Below are 22,372 nucleotides of genomic sequence, written 5' to 3' on the forward strand. Positions count from 1 at the left end.
ATCTTTTTATAATTTTCTTGCTCATTTTGATTTATTGCATGTTCGTGGAGAATTTAACTTTCTAATTTATATTGCAATGTAGGTTTGCCACAGCCAGGCATGGGATTCAAAGATTGTCACTAGTGCTTGGTGGGTATATCCTCACCAGGTCAGTAAGACTGCTCCTACGGGGGAATATCTTACAGTTGGGAGTTTTATGATCCGCGGGAAGAAGAACTTTCTTCCTCCACACCCTCTTATTATGGGCTTTGGGATATTATTCCGTTTGGATGAGAGTTCTTTGGGATCTCATTTGAATGAAAGGAGGGTAAGAGGTGAGGAGGAAGGGATAAATGACATTGAAGAAAGTGGACCTGTGGAAGAAATATCTGATTCTGATTCAGAGAAGGAAATCTCAGATGAAAGACATACATTAGAGTCACAAAGCAACCTAAATTCATCAATAGATCATACTAAATCAGTATCAGGGGGCTCACCATCTGAAGTTAGCTCTGTTAGTGACTTGGGTACTTCTGATGTGAAAGCTGAATTTCCTATCGAAGATAGAACTACCTTAAATGGTATTGATAATGAGAATGTATCTGTAATTGCTGGAGAAAGTGTTTCTTCTGTCTCCCCACAACTTGAAGATCTCATCGACAAGGCTCTTGAGCTTGGATCTTCTACTGCATCTGGTAAAAAGTATGGGCACCAAGCTTCTCAAATAGTTTCGGCAGAGGAACATAATCATGAAGAGAAGAAGGCAACTGCAAGAGAGAAACCTTATATCTCAAAAGCTGAAAGAAGAAAGCTCAAGAAAGGCCAGAAAAATAGTACTGTAGGTGCTATCATTGAACATGAAAAAGAAGAGAAAAGTACTGGTGATGTGATTGTTGAACATGAAAAAGAAGAGGTAGAAGATGATAATTATAGTGTCAATCAGTCTGAAGAAAATGTTGTAAATTCAAGGCCAGGTGGTGGTGGAAAACAAAGCCGTGGGCAGAGGAGTAAACTCAAGAAGATGAAAGAGAAATATGCAGACCAAGATGAGGAAGAAAGGAGCATCCGTATGACTTTACTGGCTGTGAGTACCTCACTGTTACATTTTATTGGTTGCTGGACCAGCTCGGATATCTTGCTCCTACCTCTCTTACATAATCTCTCTCTCTCTCTCTCTCTCTCTATATATATATATATATATATATATTATATTATATATCTATGGCTATATTGCTATATGGATTTATGGTCTCTCTTTACAATCTAATATGTTCCTTCAAGGTTTCAATTTTCTGAAAAATATTTAGATTATTGTTACAATCTGCTGCTTCCCTCGGAGGAACTGAAATTGGTTAACATTATGTTTCCTGGAAAGATCAGAGGTACTTGACCACGATAGGCTTTGCTTGTTGAGAAATGAGTCGTTGGTTGAAATATTTTGAACAAATTTCCTCTCTTGACAATGTTATCCAGGCCTTCGTAATACTAATTTGAGTGTGTCAACCACCAAAAGCATTGTTTTATCAAAATTTTTCCCCTGAAAAACAATATACTTTAAATGATATCTTAGGAACAAAGTAATTTGAAGATAACTGAATGAGTGGGCAATGGTAGAATTATTTTGATACAAGTCATTGTCCCAGGTAACCATCTATGTGATGGGATTATTTCTGTTTGTAATGGAATCCTTCAGTCAATTTTATTTATAATTATCAAATCTATAAATCTGAAATTTGATGAAGTATATAAGAAACTTGTGCTTAATTTTTGAAAATATTATATTATGTGGATTCATGTCACGTAGTGAAGTTATTGGATTAAAAAGATCCTTATGAATTGTACTTATATAGTTATATTATGAAAAAAATTTGATACTCATATATTGGTTGTCGTGTTTCTTGCAGCAAAGGGAAAAATGTTATATATATAAAACACGCATTAACCTGCAGTTTCTTCTTGGTCTTTGTTGCTCCACTTCTTGTTATTAGTTATATACTCTAGTTGGTGTGTTTCCATAGCTATCATGCTTTGAATAAGCACTTGCTCAAATATTAGTTCATTTTCTTCTTTTGAACCTGTGAATGCTAATGCTGGTAGATGAGTTTCAATGTCTCTCATGTTTTTGGTCATCTCTGTTGGAATATTTGTTTAAATTTCTTCCCTTTGCCCAATTTCTTAATATAGTAAGTGCTATTGCTGAATAAGGAGATCTTGTCATCTTGTAGTCTTGTTGTATATTAACAATATGTTTAAGGATATGATATTATTCTTAGAAATACTTCTATAAGGTCTGTGAAGAACCAAATGTTCATGCCCAATTTCCTTTTTGTTGTCACCTTTATATCACTTGATTACTGACAATAATAATTTACAGTCTGCCGGAAGAGTGCAAAAGAAGGATAAGGACTCACAAAATGAAAAGGCAGCTGTTGGCAAAGGATCGGAAGTTGTTAAGGGTATGTTTTAAGCTATAACATATGGAAATTCAAATGACCGATTTGTTGCTTAATCTTTATATACCTTGTTATGTGCCTGAAAGGACCAAAAACCAATGGGCTATTTTAGCCCAACAGGTTTAAATGAAATCAAACTTGGCCCAATCGTATCTCAGAAAGAAACGGATCCTCAAGGAATAAAGCCCAAAAAAAGAGTCAGGCCCAACTTGGAAGCCAAGCAAATAGCCTAGGGTACAATATAAACTACTATAAATAGAAGGAGAGAAGCCTAGAAGAGGCAGAGTTGTTTGGAGTGTAAGAAAAACTTTCCAAGAATAGAAGAGAATTTCTTGCATCTTCATCTGGCGCCGTCTGTGGGAAGCGAGAGGAAGATCCAGCGGGTTCCACGTTGAACTATGACTCAACTCCGATTGGGAACCATGATTGGAGAAAGAAGCTCCCATCAGCGGGATGAGAGCGAGCAAATTAGGCATGATGAGTTGATGTAGATCATCGAAACTCTACGACGAGAGAATGCTGAGTTCAGATCCAAGATGGAGCGAAGGGAAGAACCACCACCCCCTCGACTGCCAATAGAGGGTGGAGATGACAAATGTCAATTGGCGGGCGGAAAGAGTGGGGTCTATCCATACTGACCCATTGCACAGGAGGCCAGGGTCGGAGGATGAGATGGAGCGTGTCGGGGTTGTTCCTTCATGGCCGAAAGAATCAACGGCAGATAAGACGTTCGACGAAATGCACTAGTTAGATGTGAGCACTCACACTCAGAGGGCCACCGGAGAGCAGTAGGACCAAAAGGCCCCCTTAACAAACAATGAGGTGGCTAGAACGTTTGCTCGGACGATCGATTCACCCTTCATAGAAGAGATCCTTCGATCTCCAAAGCCGAGGAAGTTAACAATGTCGACGTTCACGTTATTTGACGGAACTAAAGATCCAACCGAGCATGTGTACTAGATCCAGCTGAAGATGACCCTAGATACCAAGGATGAGGCCTAATGTGCAAAGTCTTCCCAACGAGCCTAACTGGACCAACGCTCAGTTGGTTTAAGCATTTTCCAAAGGGATCGATCGGAAGTTTCCGGAGGCTTTGCGATCTGTTCATAGGTTAGTAATATGGCAATCGCCGGATAGAGAAAGACATCTCATGTTTGTTCACTATGCAACAACACGAGGGCAAATGGCTCCAGGCTTTCCTCACCAGATTCAACCTAGAAATGAGTATGGTGGTGGATTGCCATCCATCCTCAGCAGTGCAAGCATTCAAGTTGGCGACGATCAGAGGAACTCAGTTCCACACGTCTTTGGTGAACAGGGCGCCAAAAACTATGGATGAACTCAGTACGAGGGCGCAAGGTTACATACAGCTAGAGGAAGATGAAGCGGTCAACACAAGAAAAATGACAATGGTCGCAGTGGAATGCAAGTCTAAGGCCAAAATGACCATCCCTAGGGCCCTAGTTGCTCAGCCACGGACAACGCCTTGGAGGGCTGAAAAGAGGCAGCGCGAAGATGAAAAGATTACCCCACTCAGGGGTAGGGCTGCAAATGAACCGAGTTGTTCATGAACAGCTCGGGCTCGGCTCGGGCTCGTTCATTAAGCAAACGAGCTGAGCTCGAGCCCAATTTCTAGGCTCGTTTACTAAACGAGCCGAGCCTGAGCAACGTTGGGCTCGGCTCGCATAGGCTCGTGAATATGGGCTCGTTAAGGCTCGTGAATAAAGCTCGTATCAGGCTCGTTATATATATCAGGCCCATTCTATATATATCAGGCCCATTTGTTTTTATTGTACATTTAAAATATTTAGTCCATATTATTTTTAAGTTTGGCCCAGCTCATATTTTACATTAATATGGCCCAAGCATTATAGCTCACTAGCCCAAAGAAAATCCACCACAGATCCATAGCCCAAATAAGATTTCGTCTCACCCATTAAATTAGAACCCATCTCATCCGTTGATTTTGTAAGATATCAAAAAACCCTAAAACTACACCCCACCATTTAGATCTGCCTCTTCTCCACAACATCGTCAGTCTCTCTCTCTCTATCACTCACTCATGAGTTACGAATCAACTCCACCGGCGACGACAACCCTTCCATCTACACAACTACCTCTCTGTCTCTCTCTAATAAACTCAATCGCCATAACTCTCTCTCTCAGATCTGAACGCATCGTCTGTCATCGTCATCGTCGGCCGCGGTCCTCTGTCTTCGCCGTGGACGTCGTCCGTTTCCCGCAGTCGTCTGTGCCGCTGTCCCTCCATCCTCGTCATCATCGTGGGCCATCCTCTGTCCTCGCCATCAATTAGGTACTACATCAATTAATTTTTTGGCAAAACTTTATTTTCACTTTAATCCCATGGATTTGGACAACCTCAAAACATTCTTTAGGCAGTTGCAAACAATTTTGTTTAGCCTTTTCTTCTGCTTCTTCTAAATTTATGGAGACTAATGCTCAATGGCCACAGGTAGCTAAATTAATTTATCTCCTACTTATTTTCCTCTGTGATTTCTTTTTCTACTTAATATATACAATGTTTCAGTGGTTCTATAGATATTATTATCATGGGAATTTATAACTTTTTGATGTGTTGTATTTTCATAGAAAATGCATAATGCACTCATGCTCAATTTTGTCCTTTTTTCTTTTTTCGAAATTTACTCTTAATTTGTTCTTGAAACATTAAAGCTTGCACTACTGCACCTTTTTTTTTTTTTTTTCCCTTTTTCTTTTTGCTTATGTGATAATTGATAAAGCAATGGAAAAAGGTATTGTGGCCTGTAGAATACTAATTAATTTTGAATTTTTTTTTTTTTGTTAAACGAGTTGAGCCCGAGCTTTTAAAATCAAGACGAGCCCGAGCCCGAGCTCAAAGTTTTGAGCTCGTCACGAGCCGAGCCCGAGCTGATCCCATAAACAAACGAGCCGAGCCCGAACAGCCTAAAGCTCGGCTCGGCTCGGCTCATTTGCAGCCCTACTCAGGGGCACTCTGGCAAAGCTATACCAGGAAAATAAAGGAATGTTCTGACTGCCTCAGCCTATCAAACAACCACTTGAGCAACGGGACCAATCGAAGCATTGCGCATTCCACAATGATTTTGGGCATCAGATGAACGAGTGCAGAAATCTAAGGAGACAGGTTGAAATGTTAATTGCAAGGGGCGAGTTGGCCAACTATTTACAAACCAAGGAGCAGGTTCGCCCAACAGAGCAGTCGAGGGCCAATCAGAGGGTGCACCATCAGGACACACAACCGGTCCGGGTTATTAATGCGATTCATGGCCGACCAGAAGCTGATGACGAGACAAAAGAAGTCCACCTTACGCGCCTTAGGAAGGTTCACAAAATGAGAAGGCTCAGGAGCGTCAATACAGTTCGCTAGGAAAGCAACATGGCTTTTGATCAAATTTGATAAAACTGATCTTCACAGAGTTCAAACTTCACATGAGGATCCATTGATAATTAGCTTGATGGTGTCAAACTGCCTAGGCAAAAGAGTTTTAATAGATCCAGGAAGCAGTGCCAACATCATAACGAAGGTGGCATTCAAACAGTTGATGATAGACCCAAAACAAGTCTGGCTTACAGGGAACCCTCTGGTGGGGTTTGATGGAAAGAGGGTGGAGCCCATTGGAGTTGTGGAACTACTAGTTTGCGCTGCACAAAGAAACCTGAAGCAAAATTTGGTTATAGTAGATGTTCACCCCTCTGACAACCTCTTAATGGGGCGAGGGTGGATCCACTGAGTCCAAGGTGTCCCACTGCACCAAGTCATGAGTTGTCTAAGTCCAGACAGGAACGAGGTAATCGATATCCATGGGACCAGGTGGCGGCCAAGGAATGTTATGTGGTGACACTCAAATTCAGCAAGAAGGGCAAGGCGGTTGCCTACCTTGTAAGTCCCAAATAGCAATTACCGAGCCCTCTGCCCGACAGAGAGGAGGTCAAGCCTGAGGCGGAGGTGCCGATCCTCACGGACGAACTGCAAAAGGATGTGCATATTGATCCCTTGACACATGCGAAGACCACGAGGATAAGATCAATGAAAAGTGTAGAAGAGAAACAACATCTGATTAAAACTCTGACTAGGAACTTAGACATATTCACTTGGAGTCACTTAGATATGCCAGGAGCCAAACTGTCCCTTTCCTGCCACTGTTTGAACGTTGGTCCACACTTCAAACCTGTCCGATAGAGGCAAAGGAGGTTCGCACTAGAGCGGAATAAGATTATAGCATAAGAGGTTGATAAATTGCTCGAAGCAGGATTCATAAGAGAGGTGTACTACCCCCAATGGCTTTCTAACGTAGTTGTTGTCCAAAAGAAGAACGGGAAATTAAGGGTTTGCGTTGATTTCACTAATTTGAACAAAGCATGCCCAAGGACAGTTTCCCCCTGCCAAAGATTGACCAAATGGTAGATGCAACCACTGGGTGGTTTGACCTTCTTTGCGAATTCGGGCTACAATCAGATCCCCATGCACCCGGACGATGAGGAAAAGACTTCGTGACAAAACGAGGGACCTATTGCTACAAGGTGATGTCATTCGGTCTGAAGAATGGGGGGCCACATACCAGAGGTTGATCAACAAAGTTTTTAAAGACCAGATGGGTAGGATAGTAGAGGCCCACATTGATGACATGGTTGTAAAAAGCAAGAGGAAGGAAGATCACATCGCACACATGCAAGAGGTGTTCGACACACTCCGAAGGCACGGCATGAGGTTAAATCCATTCAAATGTTCATTCGAGGTTGACTCTAGGCAGTTTTTTGGTCATATTGTTAATAGCCGAGGTATCGAAGTAAGCCCTGCGTAGGCAAAAACACTGATACAAAGCGAGGAACCAAAGACCCTCAAGGACGTCCAGACTCTCACAGGAAGAATAGCTGCGCTAAGCATGTTCATCTCAAGGTTATCAGATAGATGCAAGCCATTCTTCGACACAATCAGAACTAACGGGAAGCAGACATAGGGGCTTGAGCAACAACAAGCTTTATCCAAACTGAAAGAATACATGCAGAGACTGCCGATCCTATCAGCCCTGAGGCAGGACGAATGCTTGTATCTTTATTTTGCAATGTCCAAATCCGCAACAAGTGCCGCTTTAATCAGAGAGGAGGAACGGAGGCAGTATCGCGTATTTTACACAAGCAAGACAATGGCTGACACCGAGAAGAGATATTCAAAAGCATAACCAGTGATACTGGCATTGATGAATGCCAAACGGAAGCTCCAGCACTATTTTGAATCTCATTCGATCGTAGTCCTTACGACTTACCCAATCAAAATCATTCTGCACAAGCCCGATCCGTTAGGTCGAATAACAAAATGGGCGATCGAGTTAAGTTCCTTCGACATCACATATGAACCCTGGACGGCCAGGCGATAACGGATTTCCTATTAGAATGTGATGTAGAAGATGTTGAAGAGGTCATAGAGGAGCCACAATGGAAACTTTATGGGAAACTTTATGTTGACGGATCGTCTAACCAAATGGGAGAAGGCATAGGTGTCGAACTTCAGACTCCCGAGGGCATAAGCCTGCGCTAGGCAATAAAGTTCAAATTTGAGGCCATAAACAACGAAGCCAAGTACGAAGCATTGCTGGCAGGGCTAAGATTGGCCAAAGAGCTCAAGGTCAAGAATCTATGTGTCTTCAGTGACTCACAGCTGATAGTGAAGCAAGTAGGAGAAAATAGCACCAAGGATAGCACGATGGAAGCCTACCGTTTGGTTGTCGAACGAGAAGCGAAAGGATTCAATCAGATCAAATTCACGTAGATACCAAGGAAAGAGAACCTTGAAGCCAATCGACTCGCTTACAATGCATTTGGCTTTGGCGAAACATTGACTAGGGAAATACCGGTAGACACGTTGCACCAACCGTCCATCCTTGCATAGGTATCCGGCTTTGACCATATGAAAGTGTGTAATACTGTATGAGGCTAGTTGGATTGACCTGATCATGTCATATATAGGAGATGGCGTGTTGCCCGAATAGAGAGACGAGGCAAAGAAGATAAGAGCCAGTGCAACAAAATATGCAATCCTTCATCACCAGCTTTATCGAAGATTCTTCTCAGGCCCACACATAAAGTGTGTCACCCCATCGGAAGCTAGGCAAGTCCTACGCACAATTCATGAAGGGGTGCGCGACAATCACACAGGGGGCAGATCCTTGGCGCGCAAAGCCATGACCCAAGGCTATTTCTGGCCACATATGTCACGAGGTGCAGAAAAGTACTTCAGAAGATGTGACAAATTCCAAAGGTTCAGGCCACTAATTCACCAACCTCCTAAGAACCTGCATGTAATGGCCAACCTATGGCCTTTCGCAAATTGGGGGATGGATTTGGTTAGGCCACTGCTAAAGACAAGATCATAAAACAAGTATGTCCTGCTCGCTGCAGATTACTTCATCAAATGGGTGGAGACAAAACCCTATCCTAGTATAAAGCATACGCAAGTGAGGCGCTTCGTACGGAACAACATAATTTGCCAGTTTGGAGTTCCCAGGTTGATCGTCATGGACAACGGTACGAATTTGGACAACCGACATGTGAGGAAGTTGCTCGATGAGCATGGGATCAATCAGAAACTAGCTGCAGTAAGCCACCCACAGGGAAATGGACAAGCTGAGATCACAAATAGGACAATTTTCGATTGTATAAAGAAAAAGCTGGAGGACAAGAAAGGCAAATGGCTAGACGAACTCCCGAACGTCCTATGGGCATATCGAACGCCAAGAAGACCAACTGGGGAGAGTCCATTCGCCATGGCCTATGGCGCGGATGCCGTAATACCGACTGAACAAGCGGTGCCAGCTGCACGGAGTTTGATATGGAATAAAGAGGAGAACAATGGAATGCTAGAATTTAATCTCGATCTGATAGAGGAAAAAAGGGATTCGGCAGCAATCAGAATTGCTTTATACCAACAAACACTCGTGAACAGCCACAACAAAAAGGCAAGGCACAAAAACTTCGCCCTCGGGGAATTGGTACTGAAGAGGGTAGTGGGGCATTATCCCAAAAAATGAAATCTCCATGGGAAGGGCCTTACAAAATTACAGAAGTCGTGGGGAAGGGGGCATAGAGCTTGGAGACGACATTAGCTGGAAGGTAAGTTGACAAACCATGGAATGCAACCTATCTAAAGAGTTATTACCAATAGAGTTGCATTATCTCTTGATTTTTATTTAGTTTTCCTTGCGGTTAGATCTATATGAATGTACGGAAATGATGTTGAAAGCTATGAAAAAGAAACATTGTTGAAAAAGAGAAGCTTACTGAACCGTTTGTGCATGATATCAAAAGTGAAGTGGCAAATGGCAAGAGGGGTCGATCACCAAACACTTCCAAAAATTTCTCAAAATAAAAGTAAAGTGGCAAAATGGCAAGCGTGGCCGATCACCAAACACTTTGAAAATTTCTCAAAATAAAAGTAAAGTGGCAAAATGGCAAGAGTGCCCGATCACCAAACACCTTACAGAAATTTCTGAAAAATAAAAGTAAAGTGGCAAATGGCAATAGTGGCCGATTGCCAAACACTTAGAAAAATTTCTCAAAATAAAAGTAAAGTGGCAAATGGCAAGAGTGGCCGATCGCCAAACACTTGGAGAAATTTCAAAAAAATAAAAGTAAAGTGGCAAATGGCAAGAGTGGCCGATCGCCAAACACTTACAGAAATTTCTAAAAAATAAAAGTGAAGCGGCAAATGGCAAGAGTGGCCGATCGCCAAACACTTGGAAAAATTTCTCAAAATAAAAGTAAAGTGGCAAATGGCAAGAGTGGCCGATTGCAAAACACTAGGAGAAATTTCTAAAATAAGGAAAGCAAAGCAAAAAGGAAATTGACAAAAATATCTAACATTAATTGTTCAAAAGTGTACAAGGCGTTTTTTCTTTTACTTCATTCACAAAAAAAAAAAGAGAGTGAAAAATGACAATGGCCAGCTATCTATGCATTCTCTCCAATATTCTCCTCATGAGAGAGAGAGAGTCCAATTCAACTGCTGCCTCGGGGCTAGAGCCAGAAGTAACAAGAGCTAGAGTAAGCCCACCCTTGTCAGAGGAGGAAGGAGGCAGAGTTAGAGGGCCAGTTGTAGCTGCAACAACATTCTTGCACTCAGTGAAGACCCCTTCAACCTCATCAGGAGAGGGATCCTTGTAGAAGTCGGGAGGATCGATCTTCATATCACTATCACAATCCTCAGGACCGTTGTACGCTTTGCCAGGGTTGGACGGATTGGTATGGTCCATGAACCCATCCCTGTAGCCATTGGCATAATGAATGGCCCCAATTCGGGAAATCTGTTCGTGCATAGCTTTCTTTCTATTTTCCACCCTGCCAATGAGCTCCAGAAGATAGGCCCTCTCCCCAACCAATTCATAAATTTTATGCTCCAGAGCAAGCCGAGCCCCTCGTTCGACCTCTAATTGGCCGACCATCTCAGCACGCTCACTTTCGGCAGCAACACATTTCTCTTTAGCTGCCTTTGCTTGAGCCTCAGTGCTCTGCAAATCTTCCTCAGCCTTTTTCACCTTGGAGCAGAGCCTAATAATCCTCCTGTCACCCTACTCGATCGTCATCTGCATGGCAGCGATCCCAAAGAGAGTCTGCAAGACCAGCAGAGGCATCTAAGAAGTCAAGTGAATAAGTGATGAGCTAATTTTTAGAAAAAAGTACACAACTGGGGGAGAAGGAAGGACAATAGAAAAAATACCTCAACACCACCCATTGGAATCCGGGAGAACGTCTCCTCCCTACTAAGTCGGGCCTAAGCTTCCAAGTCCTTGGGAGTCCACATATTTTTGTAATAGGCCAGGGCAGTGGGCCCATCCTTGAACATGGTGTCCTCCATTGACATAGCAATCCTATCATCCCTCATAAAGAGATGCCTCCAAGGGGTGAGAGGAGTAGCAGGAGGTCCGGAGGCACTGGCATCCGGTGAAGGATCAGTCGGTTAGGGGTCCCTTATCACAATCCCCTGGTTCCTTTGGATAGGAGTCACCCTACACCTCAAAACATGAGACTCTTCACCTTCTTCAGCATCTCTATTCGCCGCCCTTTTCTCTCGGGATGTATCCGAGACAGAGGGAGATGGCAAAGTAGTAGAAACAGGATTCGGGTCCGGACGAGCCTGATGGTCCCCAGAAGCCTAAGTACCTGCCTGAGCAGTCCTCCTTGACCTCCTAAAGGTAAGAATCTGAGTGTCCTCCATCTCTGAACCTTCAATGGCAATACTCTTCAAACCTTTTTCAGTTAAGAAAGAATTGAGGGAAGGGATGTCGTTCCAAACGGACTCCCTCAAGACCTTAAGCCTCGTCCTGCACAGCTCAAAGTCTAAAAGATCTGCAGAAAGCCCCAAATGATGAGCAAGAAAGTCATAGAAAAGAGGAAGGCAAGTGGGACATGTGCACTCATATTTGTGATGTTTGTAAGGGGAATAAACAAGCAAAGTGCAAATCCCAAACTTCCTAGGAATGTTCATCCGAACTGACTGAGGGGACTTCTAATTATCCCCAACAGCGATAAGATGTTTTTTTCTAATTTTTGTCCGAGTCAGGATTGTCGTTACAGATTTTTTGATCGGTAATTGGATGGAAATGATACCAAACGCCGGTCTTACTAATCCTAACGACCTTGTAACAGAATAGAAGATCAAACACACCTAGCTGTAACCCCTAGCTTGATTCAGAAGGATCAAAGTAGACACTATCCTATAAAAATTTGGGTTTACTTGCAATGTAGCAAGTCCTAATTTCATGAGGATGGAATGAAACATTGGGTGGAGAGGAAACATAAGTACACATAGCTGGGACGCGGTGAATAAAATCTCACCGCCGGCAAGGCCCCTACCGGAACTAGCACCCTCCTCGTTTAAGTATAGCCGAGTGGTAACATCATCAGGAATATTGCAACAAACGCGAAGAGCGTCAAGGTCGAACACCATGTTTAAAGAATAACACTCAACGGCGGGAAGAAAAAGTAGAGACTAGGAGATGCCAACAAAAAAGAAAGAAGGAAAAAACTTTGGTGGAAAAAGAAGAATAGAATAAAACTAACCTTGAAGGATGGAGAAGGAGCACGAAACAGAAGGAATTGTTGTCGAGAAGACAATAAGCCGGAAATCCTAAACCCTCGCCGGAAGGAAGCTTGTTGACTAAACTCAGAAAAAGGGTGCGAAGCTGAAAATGGCAGAAGAGAAAGAAACATGGAGTCACATCAAGCTTATTAGGGGGGTGACGCAGGCATATCAGGGACGAAGTAATAAGGATAGCACAAGACCTGAAGCGCAGATACGTGCGCCAGCCGTCCACGCTCCCCCACGCCATCACACTCAACCGCCAGTTTTACCATCATCATCATTCATTAATTTCGCCCTAAATAATAGAGCGAAATTAGGGGGCAGATGAAAGACCAAAAACCCATTGGGCCATTTTAGCCCAATAGGTTTAAATTAAATCAAACTCGGCCCAATCGTATCTAATAAGGAAATGGATCCTCAAGGAATAAATCCCAAAAAGAAGAGTCAGGCCCATCGAGGCCCAACCCGGAAACCAAGCAAATAGCTTTAGGTAGAATATAAACTACTATAAATAGAAGGAGAGAAGCCTAGAAGAGGCAGGGTTGTTTGGAGTCTAAGAAAAACTTTCCAAGAATAGAAGAGAAAATTTCTTGCATCTTTAGAGCCGAAAGTAGAATAGTTGATAATTTCACCTCCATGTTTGTCTCACCTCTTTGTTGGTGGTGGTTTTACAGGTTGTATGGACTGTTTCCTTGTTTAAGCTCTTAATAACATGTATCCATGCAGTCTTTAGAGTGAATGATCATGGTGTTATCATCTTCATTAATTTTGTGGGTCAAGCTCTCTGATAATTCCATTAGTTGGATTAAGTCTTTGTTATTTGTGAAAGGTTTAGCCAATACATGATTATGTTTTTCTCTATTTTTTGGTTACGATCAAGAGTAAGCTACCTTTTAATAATATATGTATAATTTTAACATACATTTGCTTCTAATGGCAGGCCTTGATGATGCTCCAAAATTATGTTATAAATGTAAAAAGCCAGGTCATCTGTCTCGAGATTGTCAAGCACACCCCGAAGTGCTTGTGCATGATCATGCAAATGGTGGACTCAAGGATAATCCCAACGGCAGTTTGGATAATACTGCTAATGAGATGGACAAGATAGCCATGGAGGAAGAAGACATTAATGAGATAGGTGAAGAAGAGAAAGAGAAATTAAATGACGTGGATTACTTGACTGGTAATCCACTGCCTAATGATATTCTCCTATATGCTGTGCCTGTTTGTGGTCCTTATAGTGCAGTACAATCATACAAATATCGTGTTAAGATAATTCCTGGCACGGCAAAGAGAGGAAAAGGTATTTAATTTATTCAATTTTCAGTTTTTTTTTTTTCTTTTTCTTTTTTCTTTATTAATTTACTACTTGCTTGTTTATAGTTTTCTCTTTTGTGGCCAAATCTTTTTTTATTGGATGTAGTAGTTTTCAATTTTATTTTCTTAATGGAAAGAAATTCAGTAATTCCAACTACTGCTGTGGAAATTCACTCAATGTTACATACTCTTGTAAGATTGTGACTGATACATGACCATATTATGAACCGTTAAACTACTATCTTGTTGGCTTGACCCTTTTTCATTAATAATTTTCTATGCAGCTGCGAAAATGGCCATGAACTTGTTCGGTCACGTGCCAGAAGCAACAAACAGAGAGAAGGAACTGATGAAGGCATGTACAGATCCTGAGCTGGTTGCTGCAATTATTGGCAACGTAAAAATCGCAGCTGCAGGGCTTACTCAGTTGAAGCAAAAACAGAAGAAAGGCAAAAAAACAAACAAGAAACAAGAAACTTAGTCATCTTATGAGAGGAAGAAAGCAGAAGTTCGAAAACCGGTCTCCATAACTGGTCCTTACATTGACACCTTTGTACAAGAAAAATGATATTGGTGTCTCTGATACTGAATCTTTTAGTGCAAGGCTACAACCATGTGTTTCATGTAGAAGTCATTGTATGGATGGGCAAAAATTATTGTTTTGAATACATACACATGTAATAGAGATTTTTTGTTTTTTTTTGCACTACCGTCATGATGCCACACTCACATAAATGCAGTCGGATGTTGATGTCTCACTCATATAAATGCAGTCTTTCGGACCTTGTATCTCTGACTCTTCATTGTTGAATACATTTGGATCCTAGTTGGGGAGTTGGATGTTGATAGCTTTCTGCATCTCTGTTACAGGCAACACCTATATATTACTATTTGTGTTGTGGATATCATGGTCCAAAGTATCAAACATAAAATTTGAAAGTTTTGGACTAACTTAGTATCCAACTCCTTTTGCAGAATGATTCAATAACTAGGAAGCCTATTACCCTGTTATAAAGGACTGGGTTTTCCTCAAAAGTAGTTTACTAGGGTAAAAATTTGACAACAGCAGAGCTGTATATTTTGCATTATTCTCCCTGCTTCCAACATGACTTCGGGGATATTTACCCAAAACAAAATCACAACTGGGATTTTCATGCAAGCATTTCTAAAGTACTTTTCCTTATTTGAAGCTCAAGCTGATAAACATGAAATCATCAATTCCAGATTTACAGGCATTTGTTCAAATATGGGAATAACTAATTTCTACATAACAATGCAGGTGCATATTCCAATCGAAAAGTATCCAGATCGAGGGCACTAGAAGGAATAGACTGGATATAAACCTAATCTTTGAAATTATTTGCACAAGTCATTGCTCTTACACGAATAGTTACCATTACACCAAAAAATGACTCCTAGTCAAAAAATAATAATCCCTTTGTGATAATAATGTCAAAAGTTCTTCTCTCTATTTGGTCAACCTGTCCCACCAGTGCACATAGGATCAATATTAGCAAATACTTTATACTTTACCATTAAACTAGAACACCTAACGTCTATAAAATCCATTAATGAAAGCCATAAGCTCAGTCAATGCTCTGGTTAGTGTGCCAGCCAGCAGGAGCCAGCTTCAGTAAGACATTTTGAATCATTTTTGCATTGAGACCACATGATGGTGCAAGTTGCATTCCAAGATACAATCAGAGGTACTTGAACAAGTACAGTAACTGTCCTGATATTGTGTCAGCCCTATGAGCACATGCAAATATAGTGTAAGAACTCAAGGCACAGATCATTACAAGAATGAAGGTGTGGTCTATTTAGCACAATGACTTGAGATTTTACCAACCACCCTTGAAAAAAAAAATGTAACTACAAAGAAAACATAAAAAAAGATTATGTAACTTCCAATCAAGAATCTACATCCGCAGGAATATCGCTTAAATCTAGGCCCTCTGCAGGCAAGTCCGTAGTAAGCGGACCTAATATCCCATCGGAGTTAAGAGTCAATCCACTCTGCAAAAGTAGGGAAAGAGACTGAATTAGTTTCTTCAAGAAGGACTAACTTTATATAAAACACATCCATAACAAGAATCACAAACCTAGTAATGAGGTTAAAATATAAAAAAAAAAAACATAGTAATGACTTATGGAAATGCTGAGACGTTGATATAGAAGTCTGATGCATTATCATCATAACATTGAATAAATCCTAGTCACCAAACCAGTAAAATCTATACCCACTGCTATGAATCTGATATGATGCATACCCTTGCAATAAATTGACCTGAATAAAACATGAAAAGACAATAGACCCTACCATACTAGTCATCTGTACTTCTGATACTGCTGAACGAGATACAAGTAAAATAGCTAGAGAGAGGGTGAATGTGATTTGAACAAAATTTATGATAAAGGTAGCAAATAAACGAAGAGGGAAATAGACCAATTGCAGCAACATAAATTTTATATTCATTACTTGGAAAGATCCACCTTTGTTCAATAGAATGGAGAGCCAAAACCAACTTTTATTTATTTATATATATATATATATATATATATCTTGTCAGCAACTCTCTTTTCTTATTTGCACCGAGAGGGGGGGAAAATTAATTGAAGGAATAACTGAACAGATACCTCAGGCTGGAATCTCAGCATGTCAGCACGAGCCATGGCTTCTGCTTGAGCTATTCTCTGCCTGAATGTCTGGGCCATCTCCTCCGCCTATCCAAGGGAAAAAAAGTCAAAAACATTTACAGTTATATCTCTCTACCCACATAAGGTGGGAAGGAAGCATGTAATATATAGGAGATCAAAAAGGAACTGAAGTGTATCTAGATGACTAATTACAAAATATTGGTCATATCAAAATCTTCATCAACTTATATTAGTCAAACCTCTAGAAAAAACATAGAAATAAAAACAAGAATAGAGAAGATAAAAAGAAAAACAAAAAGTTTCTCTTAAAAATTACCTTCTCAAAAACAAGCTTTGGATTCCGAATCATGTCCCCGGGAGTAGGTTCTAACTTCTTAGTAGACAGACTCACCCGGCCTCTCTCACGATCATGGCTCAGTATCATGACCTACATTAAGAGATTTATTATACAAATATTAATTTCTAAGGATGAACAGATATTTTCAACCAATGACTGAAATAAAATATCATAGGCTGAGGCATACCTTGAGTGTGTCGCCAGGTTGAAGTACTGTTGCAATGTCTGAGACACGATCATGACTGATCTGACTAACATGGAGAAGGCCATTTATTCCACCAATGTCGATGAAGGCACCATATGGTTTCAGGCTCTGGACAGTTCCAATGACAACTGATCCAATTCCAAGCTGTGCCTGGCTGTCAGCCATGGCTTTACGGTTACTCAGGACAAGCCTAGACTGTTCCTCATCCACCTCCACAAACTTAAGAGGAATCTCCTTTTCAAGAAGCTCCTCTGCAACTGATTTCTGATACAAATAAGAAGCAATAATAATGACTTTGGAATTCAAGATAACACTAAACCTATGTTTGGTAACTTGGATTTAGTGCCTTGGAATTGGAAGAAAATAAGTTGGAACTTTTAAATAATTTTCCTCGCATTCCAATTCCAAGGGACAGGTTCCATGCTCCCAAATGCAACATAAGATGAGACTTAGTGGAAAGCAGGAGTAAATTAATTAAGAAGTTGAATAGGAAAACAAGATATAAAGTAAAAGAAGGGAACTCAAATAAGTGATGAGTTGTCACAAAAATTGTGGGAAGAAGAAGAGAAGAGAATGAAAGAATCAATTACTACGAATCTGAAATCATTCAGAATAACGCACAAGCTTATTGAATAACTTACTCGCATCTTTTGCAATATGCTTAAAGATCCTTACAAATATTGAACAGTAAAGAACAAAATCATATTAGTCCATAAGGATCGGAAAACAATATTCTATAACAAGGCTAAAAGACTCAAGCCAATTAAGTCCACAGTATATTGTTAACATTACAGCCATTCAGCTTCAATATAATATATATGTCCATGTATGTTTCAAATTATACTATCACAAGGGCAGAAGATGAATACAACCATCTTCTATTCTATTCAGCGTAAACACCAGAGACTATCATTTGCCAGAAATGTGCATTATACTTTCCTGCATTCACAAAAAACACTGCCATTTTTCAGACCGGGCATATAGTGACAAAAATGGCCCAGAAGATCAGGGATTCAATCTTCTTCATAATTGAGATGGAAATAATTTATTACTATTACAAACAAACCTTCCGTTATATATATATATATATGTATGTATATTTTTTTAAAAGCCTTTCAGAAACACTTGACAATAGAAGCCTATCAGTCTCTAGATGAATTGTCAAATGTGATGCGTACATGCCCGAAACTTTGAGGAGAAAAACCAAGTTCATGTCAGATCATAACATAGAACTGACAAATAATATGGCTATAATTCATGGCTTTGTTATTGCTTTGTATGAAATAAGGGAGAATGTTGCTTTGGTGAACAAAGTAACAAACAGGATTATCAGATTTGTTGCACAAAATCACATGGGGAATGCTGAATTCAATTATAAAAGCATTACTAATGGAAATGTGCATATCATGTTGAAGAACTAACCGTTGATATCTGTGAGAATGGAACAAACCCACGGAGGCTCTCCACCACTGCCACAATTCCACCTTTGTTTGCACCAACAACCTGCATACATTCTCAAGAAATGAGAGAAGAACTAGTCATCAAACAATAAACTTTTAGCATGCAAATAGTACAAGACAATCAGTTTTGACAGCAGGAAAATGTCATAACAAGGGACTCAATGAGCAAAAGTTGAACAGTGTAATAAATCAACAAGCATACGATCTTAGGATCACCAAGAATAATACTCATTAACTTTGTATTATACCTTTGCCCAATTTAACTTTGTATTATAATTTATTCAAAACATGAAGGAAAATAAATAAATAAATAAAGTCATAGTTTCTGCCTTGCAGATACCCACCTTACCCTTGACAACAACATCTTCAGCTTGAAGCTGTCTACATCGTTCCCATGCAAGGTCATACTGGATTGACCGTAAGCTCAAGATTAGGCTATCATCAGCTTCATTTTCGCCAATAATTACAAACTCCTCAGTCAAACCAGGAACTATGCCTGCCTCTTGAACATGCTTAATATTGTAAATGGATGCTTCTCGGACAGGTAAATATGCTGAAGATTTGGCCGTAATGTCAACTAGTGCTCCATTATTGTCTGTACAGAATACTGTTCCTCTGACCTAAAGAAAGTATTTGAATGGTCATAAGATATGTAACTAAACAAGATCAAAATCATATACGATTCAGTAAGAAACTATGTCATGCAGCTAAACCCATCTATGATAAACGTAGGCGAAGCATTTTGGAGATACTTCCAAGATTGGACACATCCAATAAGAAGGAGATCAAATTATTACCCTTCCATTAAATTTCTAAAAAGTACTAGCAGTTGAAAATAACTGTTTTTCCAAGAATAACAAATAAAGTGCATTTGGGCCTCTGTTGAACTTCTGTTAAAAAATCATAAATAAACATAAACTAATCTGTTCCAATCTGTAAAACTTTGCCCAACTAGCCCTAATACGCTCAGCTGGGTTAATTTCATGGATTTTGCAGGGCTCTTGTAAACTTCTCTTCTTCCTTTACATTTCTTTTTTCCCAGCAACCAAACGAACTCCAGAAATACATGACCTGAATAACTCCAATTAATCAATCATTCATGAAATTAAAATCCCGGGAAAACGTTTCCTCAAAGTCACCAACTTAAACCCAATAATGGCAAACAAAAAAATTATCAATTTAAATAGCACATTACCACTAGCTAATTTCACATAATTCAGGGGCGAATGCTGAAGAAACCCATTAACTGATTCACAACAATAGAACCTAATTCTATGTCTTTCTAATAGAAAATTCTAAAGAAAAATAGAATAGGAAAGTGTTTGTAAGTGCGTCTGAGAGACATTTAAGCTCAAACCCATTAACTAATACATTCTAATTTTACATAATATTTGAAAACTTGGATTGACCATATCTATATATGATTCCATGTATAAAGCTCCAATTAATCAATCATTCACAAAATTAAAATCCAGATAAACATTGTCACTAACTTAAACCAGCTAATAGCAAACATGAGTTTTATGAGTTTAATAGCACATAGCCACTAGCGAATTCTGAAGAAACCCATCAACTGATTCACATCATTAGCACCAAACTCTATTTTTTTCAACAGAAAATTATAAAGATAAATACAATGGGAAAGTGTTTGTAAGTGTGTCTGAGAGACATTTTTAGCTCAAACCCAGCAACGAATACATTCTAATTTCGCATAATATTTGAAATTTTGAACTGAATATATTTACATACACACACGCACATATATATAGAGAGTAGACCTTGGTGCCAAGTTCCGAATTGAAGTCGTACTTGTCGAGGGCGGAGTGGAAGTCATCGACAGTGAAGGAGACGCCTTCGAGTGGGACCGTACGACACCTCTCGTAGGCATGTTCGAACATCTCTTTGAGTCTCTGTCTCTCTTTGGTCTGTGCATTCGATATGGCCACTGCCGAGACTATTCTCACCAAATTGGGCTTCTGGGTTTGCTTTGTAGAGTGATTGTTGAAGGGTTTCGAGAGCCGAGAGGTGGAGAGTGGTGAACATTTCAGGCCACCGAATTGCTGCGCCAGAGACGCCATTGTTTTGGAGAGAGAGGAGAAAGAGAGTTTGGGATAGTCTGTCGATTGCTCAGATAAGGTAGATAACGCAAGAGAGGAAATGGTGAGAGTCGAGAGGTCGCTTGTTGGGTCAAAGGAGATTGGGTCCAATTGGGACGGGTTAATCCGAATTAATGAGTTGGGTTGAAATTATTATTATTATTTATTTTTTCCCAAAGTTCAGCCAAACATTTTTTTTTTTGGGAAAGTTTAAGCAAATGTAACCCAACCCAAGACCTAGGATCAAAATCCTCTCCAGCGCAACAGGGGAATATGTCCCAGCCTATAAGTGATATGTGGATACCATTTTGCCACGTCAATTAGTCAAAAAAGAGAAAAGAAAGTAAGTCAATTTTTACTGAAGACGTATTAGTGTATACATACAAAGTTTGCCACATCACTTAGTCAAAAAAGACAAAAGAGAGTAAGTCAGTTTTTAGTGCATATATACAAAATCTATACATTCCAACTTTCTCCTTAACAACATCCCAATATTTTTTAATGTACATCCCAATATTTTCTTAGAATACGGTCTACTATTCATCTATTTCTCTTGTTAGGAAAATGTTGGGACGTTTTTTTTTCTTCTTTTTGTTGGGACGTTGGTCTTGCATCACAATATTTTCCTAACGTACATCACAACTTTCTCCTTACTAGTATCCCAACATTTTTCTAACGTGTATCCAAACAAGATAAAGCAATGAATCGTGTGATGTTGGTAAGAAAAAAGTTAAGATGTTGGTAAGGGAAAAGTTGAGATGTAGGTTAGGAAAATGTTGGGATATACAATTTGTACTAAGATATGTTTATTTATGTATTTGTACAATAAGTGTGATGTTGGTAAGGAGAAAGTTGGGATGTAGGTTAGGGAAATGTTGTGATATACAATAAGTTGTAAGTTAGGAAAATATTTGTGTAGAGAGAGAAAAAAAAGAGCAAAAAGTTGGTCGATTTTGATTTGGTCTCGTATGTATGTGTGTATGTATATACAAAAGTTTTGCTTTTTTAATTTTTAACTTTTACAATTTTAACTCACTGGCTGTGACCAGTCCTACTGTTGCGCAAGAGAGGATTTTGATCTAGAGGGCTAAGCCATGAACCCACGAACACTACTTAAAACTGCTACTTAATTGGTAACTACACATTCGCAGTTAGCAATGGATGCCTTCCACAATCCGGCCTATGTTACATAGGGTAATCAACGATTGCGGTGATCACCCCATTTCCTTAGTCAGGTGGTCGAGGAGGTGGCCTTGGGTGATCTGAAACCAAGCTTCATTTTTTCGCAAGGACTGAGATCGGTTCTTTTTTTTGAAGCTTTGAGGATTCCGGCAATGGAGTTCACTACCAATTTGAGAACAGCTGCTTGCAACGAAGGTATGTTCTTGTAAAGCCTGTTATTCCTCTCTTACCATGTGATATACACCATGGCTACAAGGGCCAATTTACAGATTAAAATTCTAGGGCTCTTGCTGACTTGCCCAAATGATGAATTGTGATCAGTTATCACTTCTTGTGTAGCATCTGCATCTGTCCTGAATGAATTGCCATATTGGGGAAGTGAACTCACATTCAAAAAATAAATGGGAATGAGATTCTGGTTTGGAGGAGTAGGGATGACATGATTTGGGCTCAGTTTTAGACATGATCTTGTTGTCCAAGGTGATAACCAATTATGTACTGCAATCCATAATATCAACTTCTGTCTTGGAATTGCAATTGAGTCCCATACTAACTTGGACCAGTGAACAGCTGAATGGGTTGGTGAGAG

The 22,372-nt window shown here is 40.1% G+C and overlaps 2 protein-coding genes across 2 annotated transcripts in view; one reads left to right on the forward strand and one right to left on the reverse strand.

Moving 5' to 3' along the window:
• LOC132285867 (uncharacterized) overlaps positions 1-14,693 on the forward strand; it is a 31,260-nt gene extending 16,567 nt beyond the window's left edge. Inside the window, exons 11-14 of the mRNA XM_059788130.1 lie at positions 83-1,063; positions 2,354-2,435; positions 13,469-13,831; positions 14,130-14,693. Of these exons, the coding sequence (XP_059644113.1) occupies positions 83-1,063; positions 2,354-2,435; positions 13,469-13,831; positions 14,130-14,326 (1,623 nt within the window). The 3' untranslated portion in view covers positions 14,327-14,693. The remainder of the gene's footprint in view (positions 1-82; positions 1,064-2,353; positions 2,436-13,468; positions 13,832-14,129) is intronic.
• Positions 14,694-15,699: 1,006 nt separating this feature from the next.
• LOC132285961 (small ribosomal subunit protein bS1c) lies at positions 15,700-20,673 on the reverse strand. The gene is made up of 7 exons (XM_059788237.1): positions 20,284-20,673; positions 18,850-19,125; positions 18,468-18,548; positions 17,028-17,309; positions 16,820-16,930; positions 16,483-16,569; positions 15,700-15,861 (listed from the first exon to the last, which is right to left on the reverse strand). The coding sequence occupies exons 1-7, from the start codon at positions 20,581-20,583 to the stop codon at positions 15,757-15,759; spliced, it is 1,242 nt and encodes a 413-aa protein (XP_059644220.1). The 5' UTR covers positions 20,584-20,673; the 3' UTR covers positions 15,700-15,756.
• Between the last annotated feature and the right edge of the window lie 1,699 nt (positions 20,674-22,372).

The sequence above is a fragment of the Cornus florida genome, unplaced genomic scaffold, assembly GCF_030987335.1.
Source record: "Cornus florida cultivar Cherokee Brave unplaced genomic scaffold, ASM3098733v1 CherokeeBrave_3.0.0_Hap2_Chr01, whole genome shotgun sequence".
NCBI classification, from domain to species: Eukaryota; Viridiplantae; Streptophyta; class Magnoliopsida; order Cornales; family Cornaceae; genus Cornus; species Cornus florida.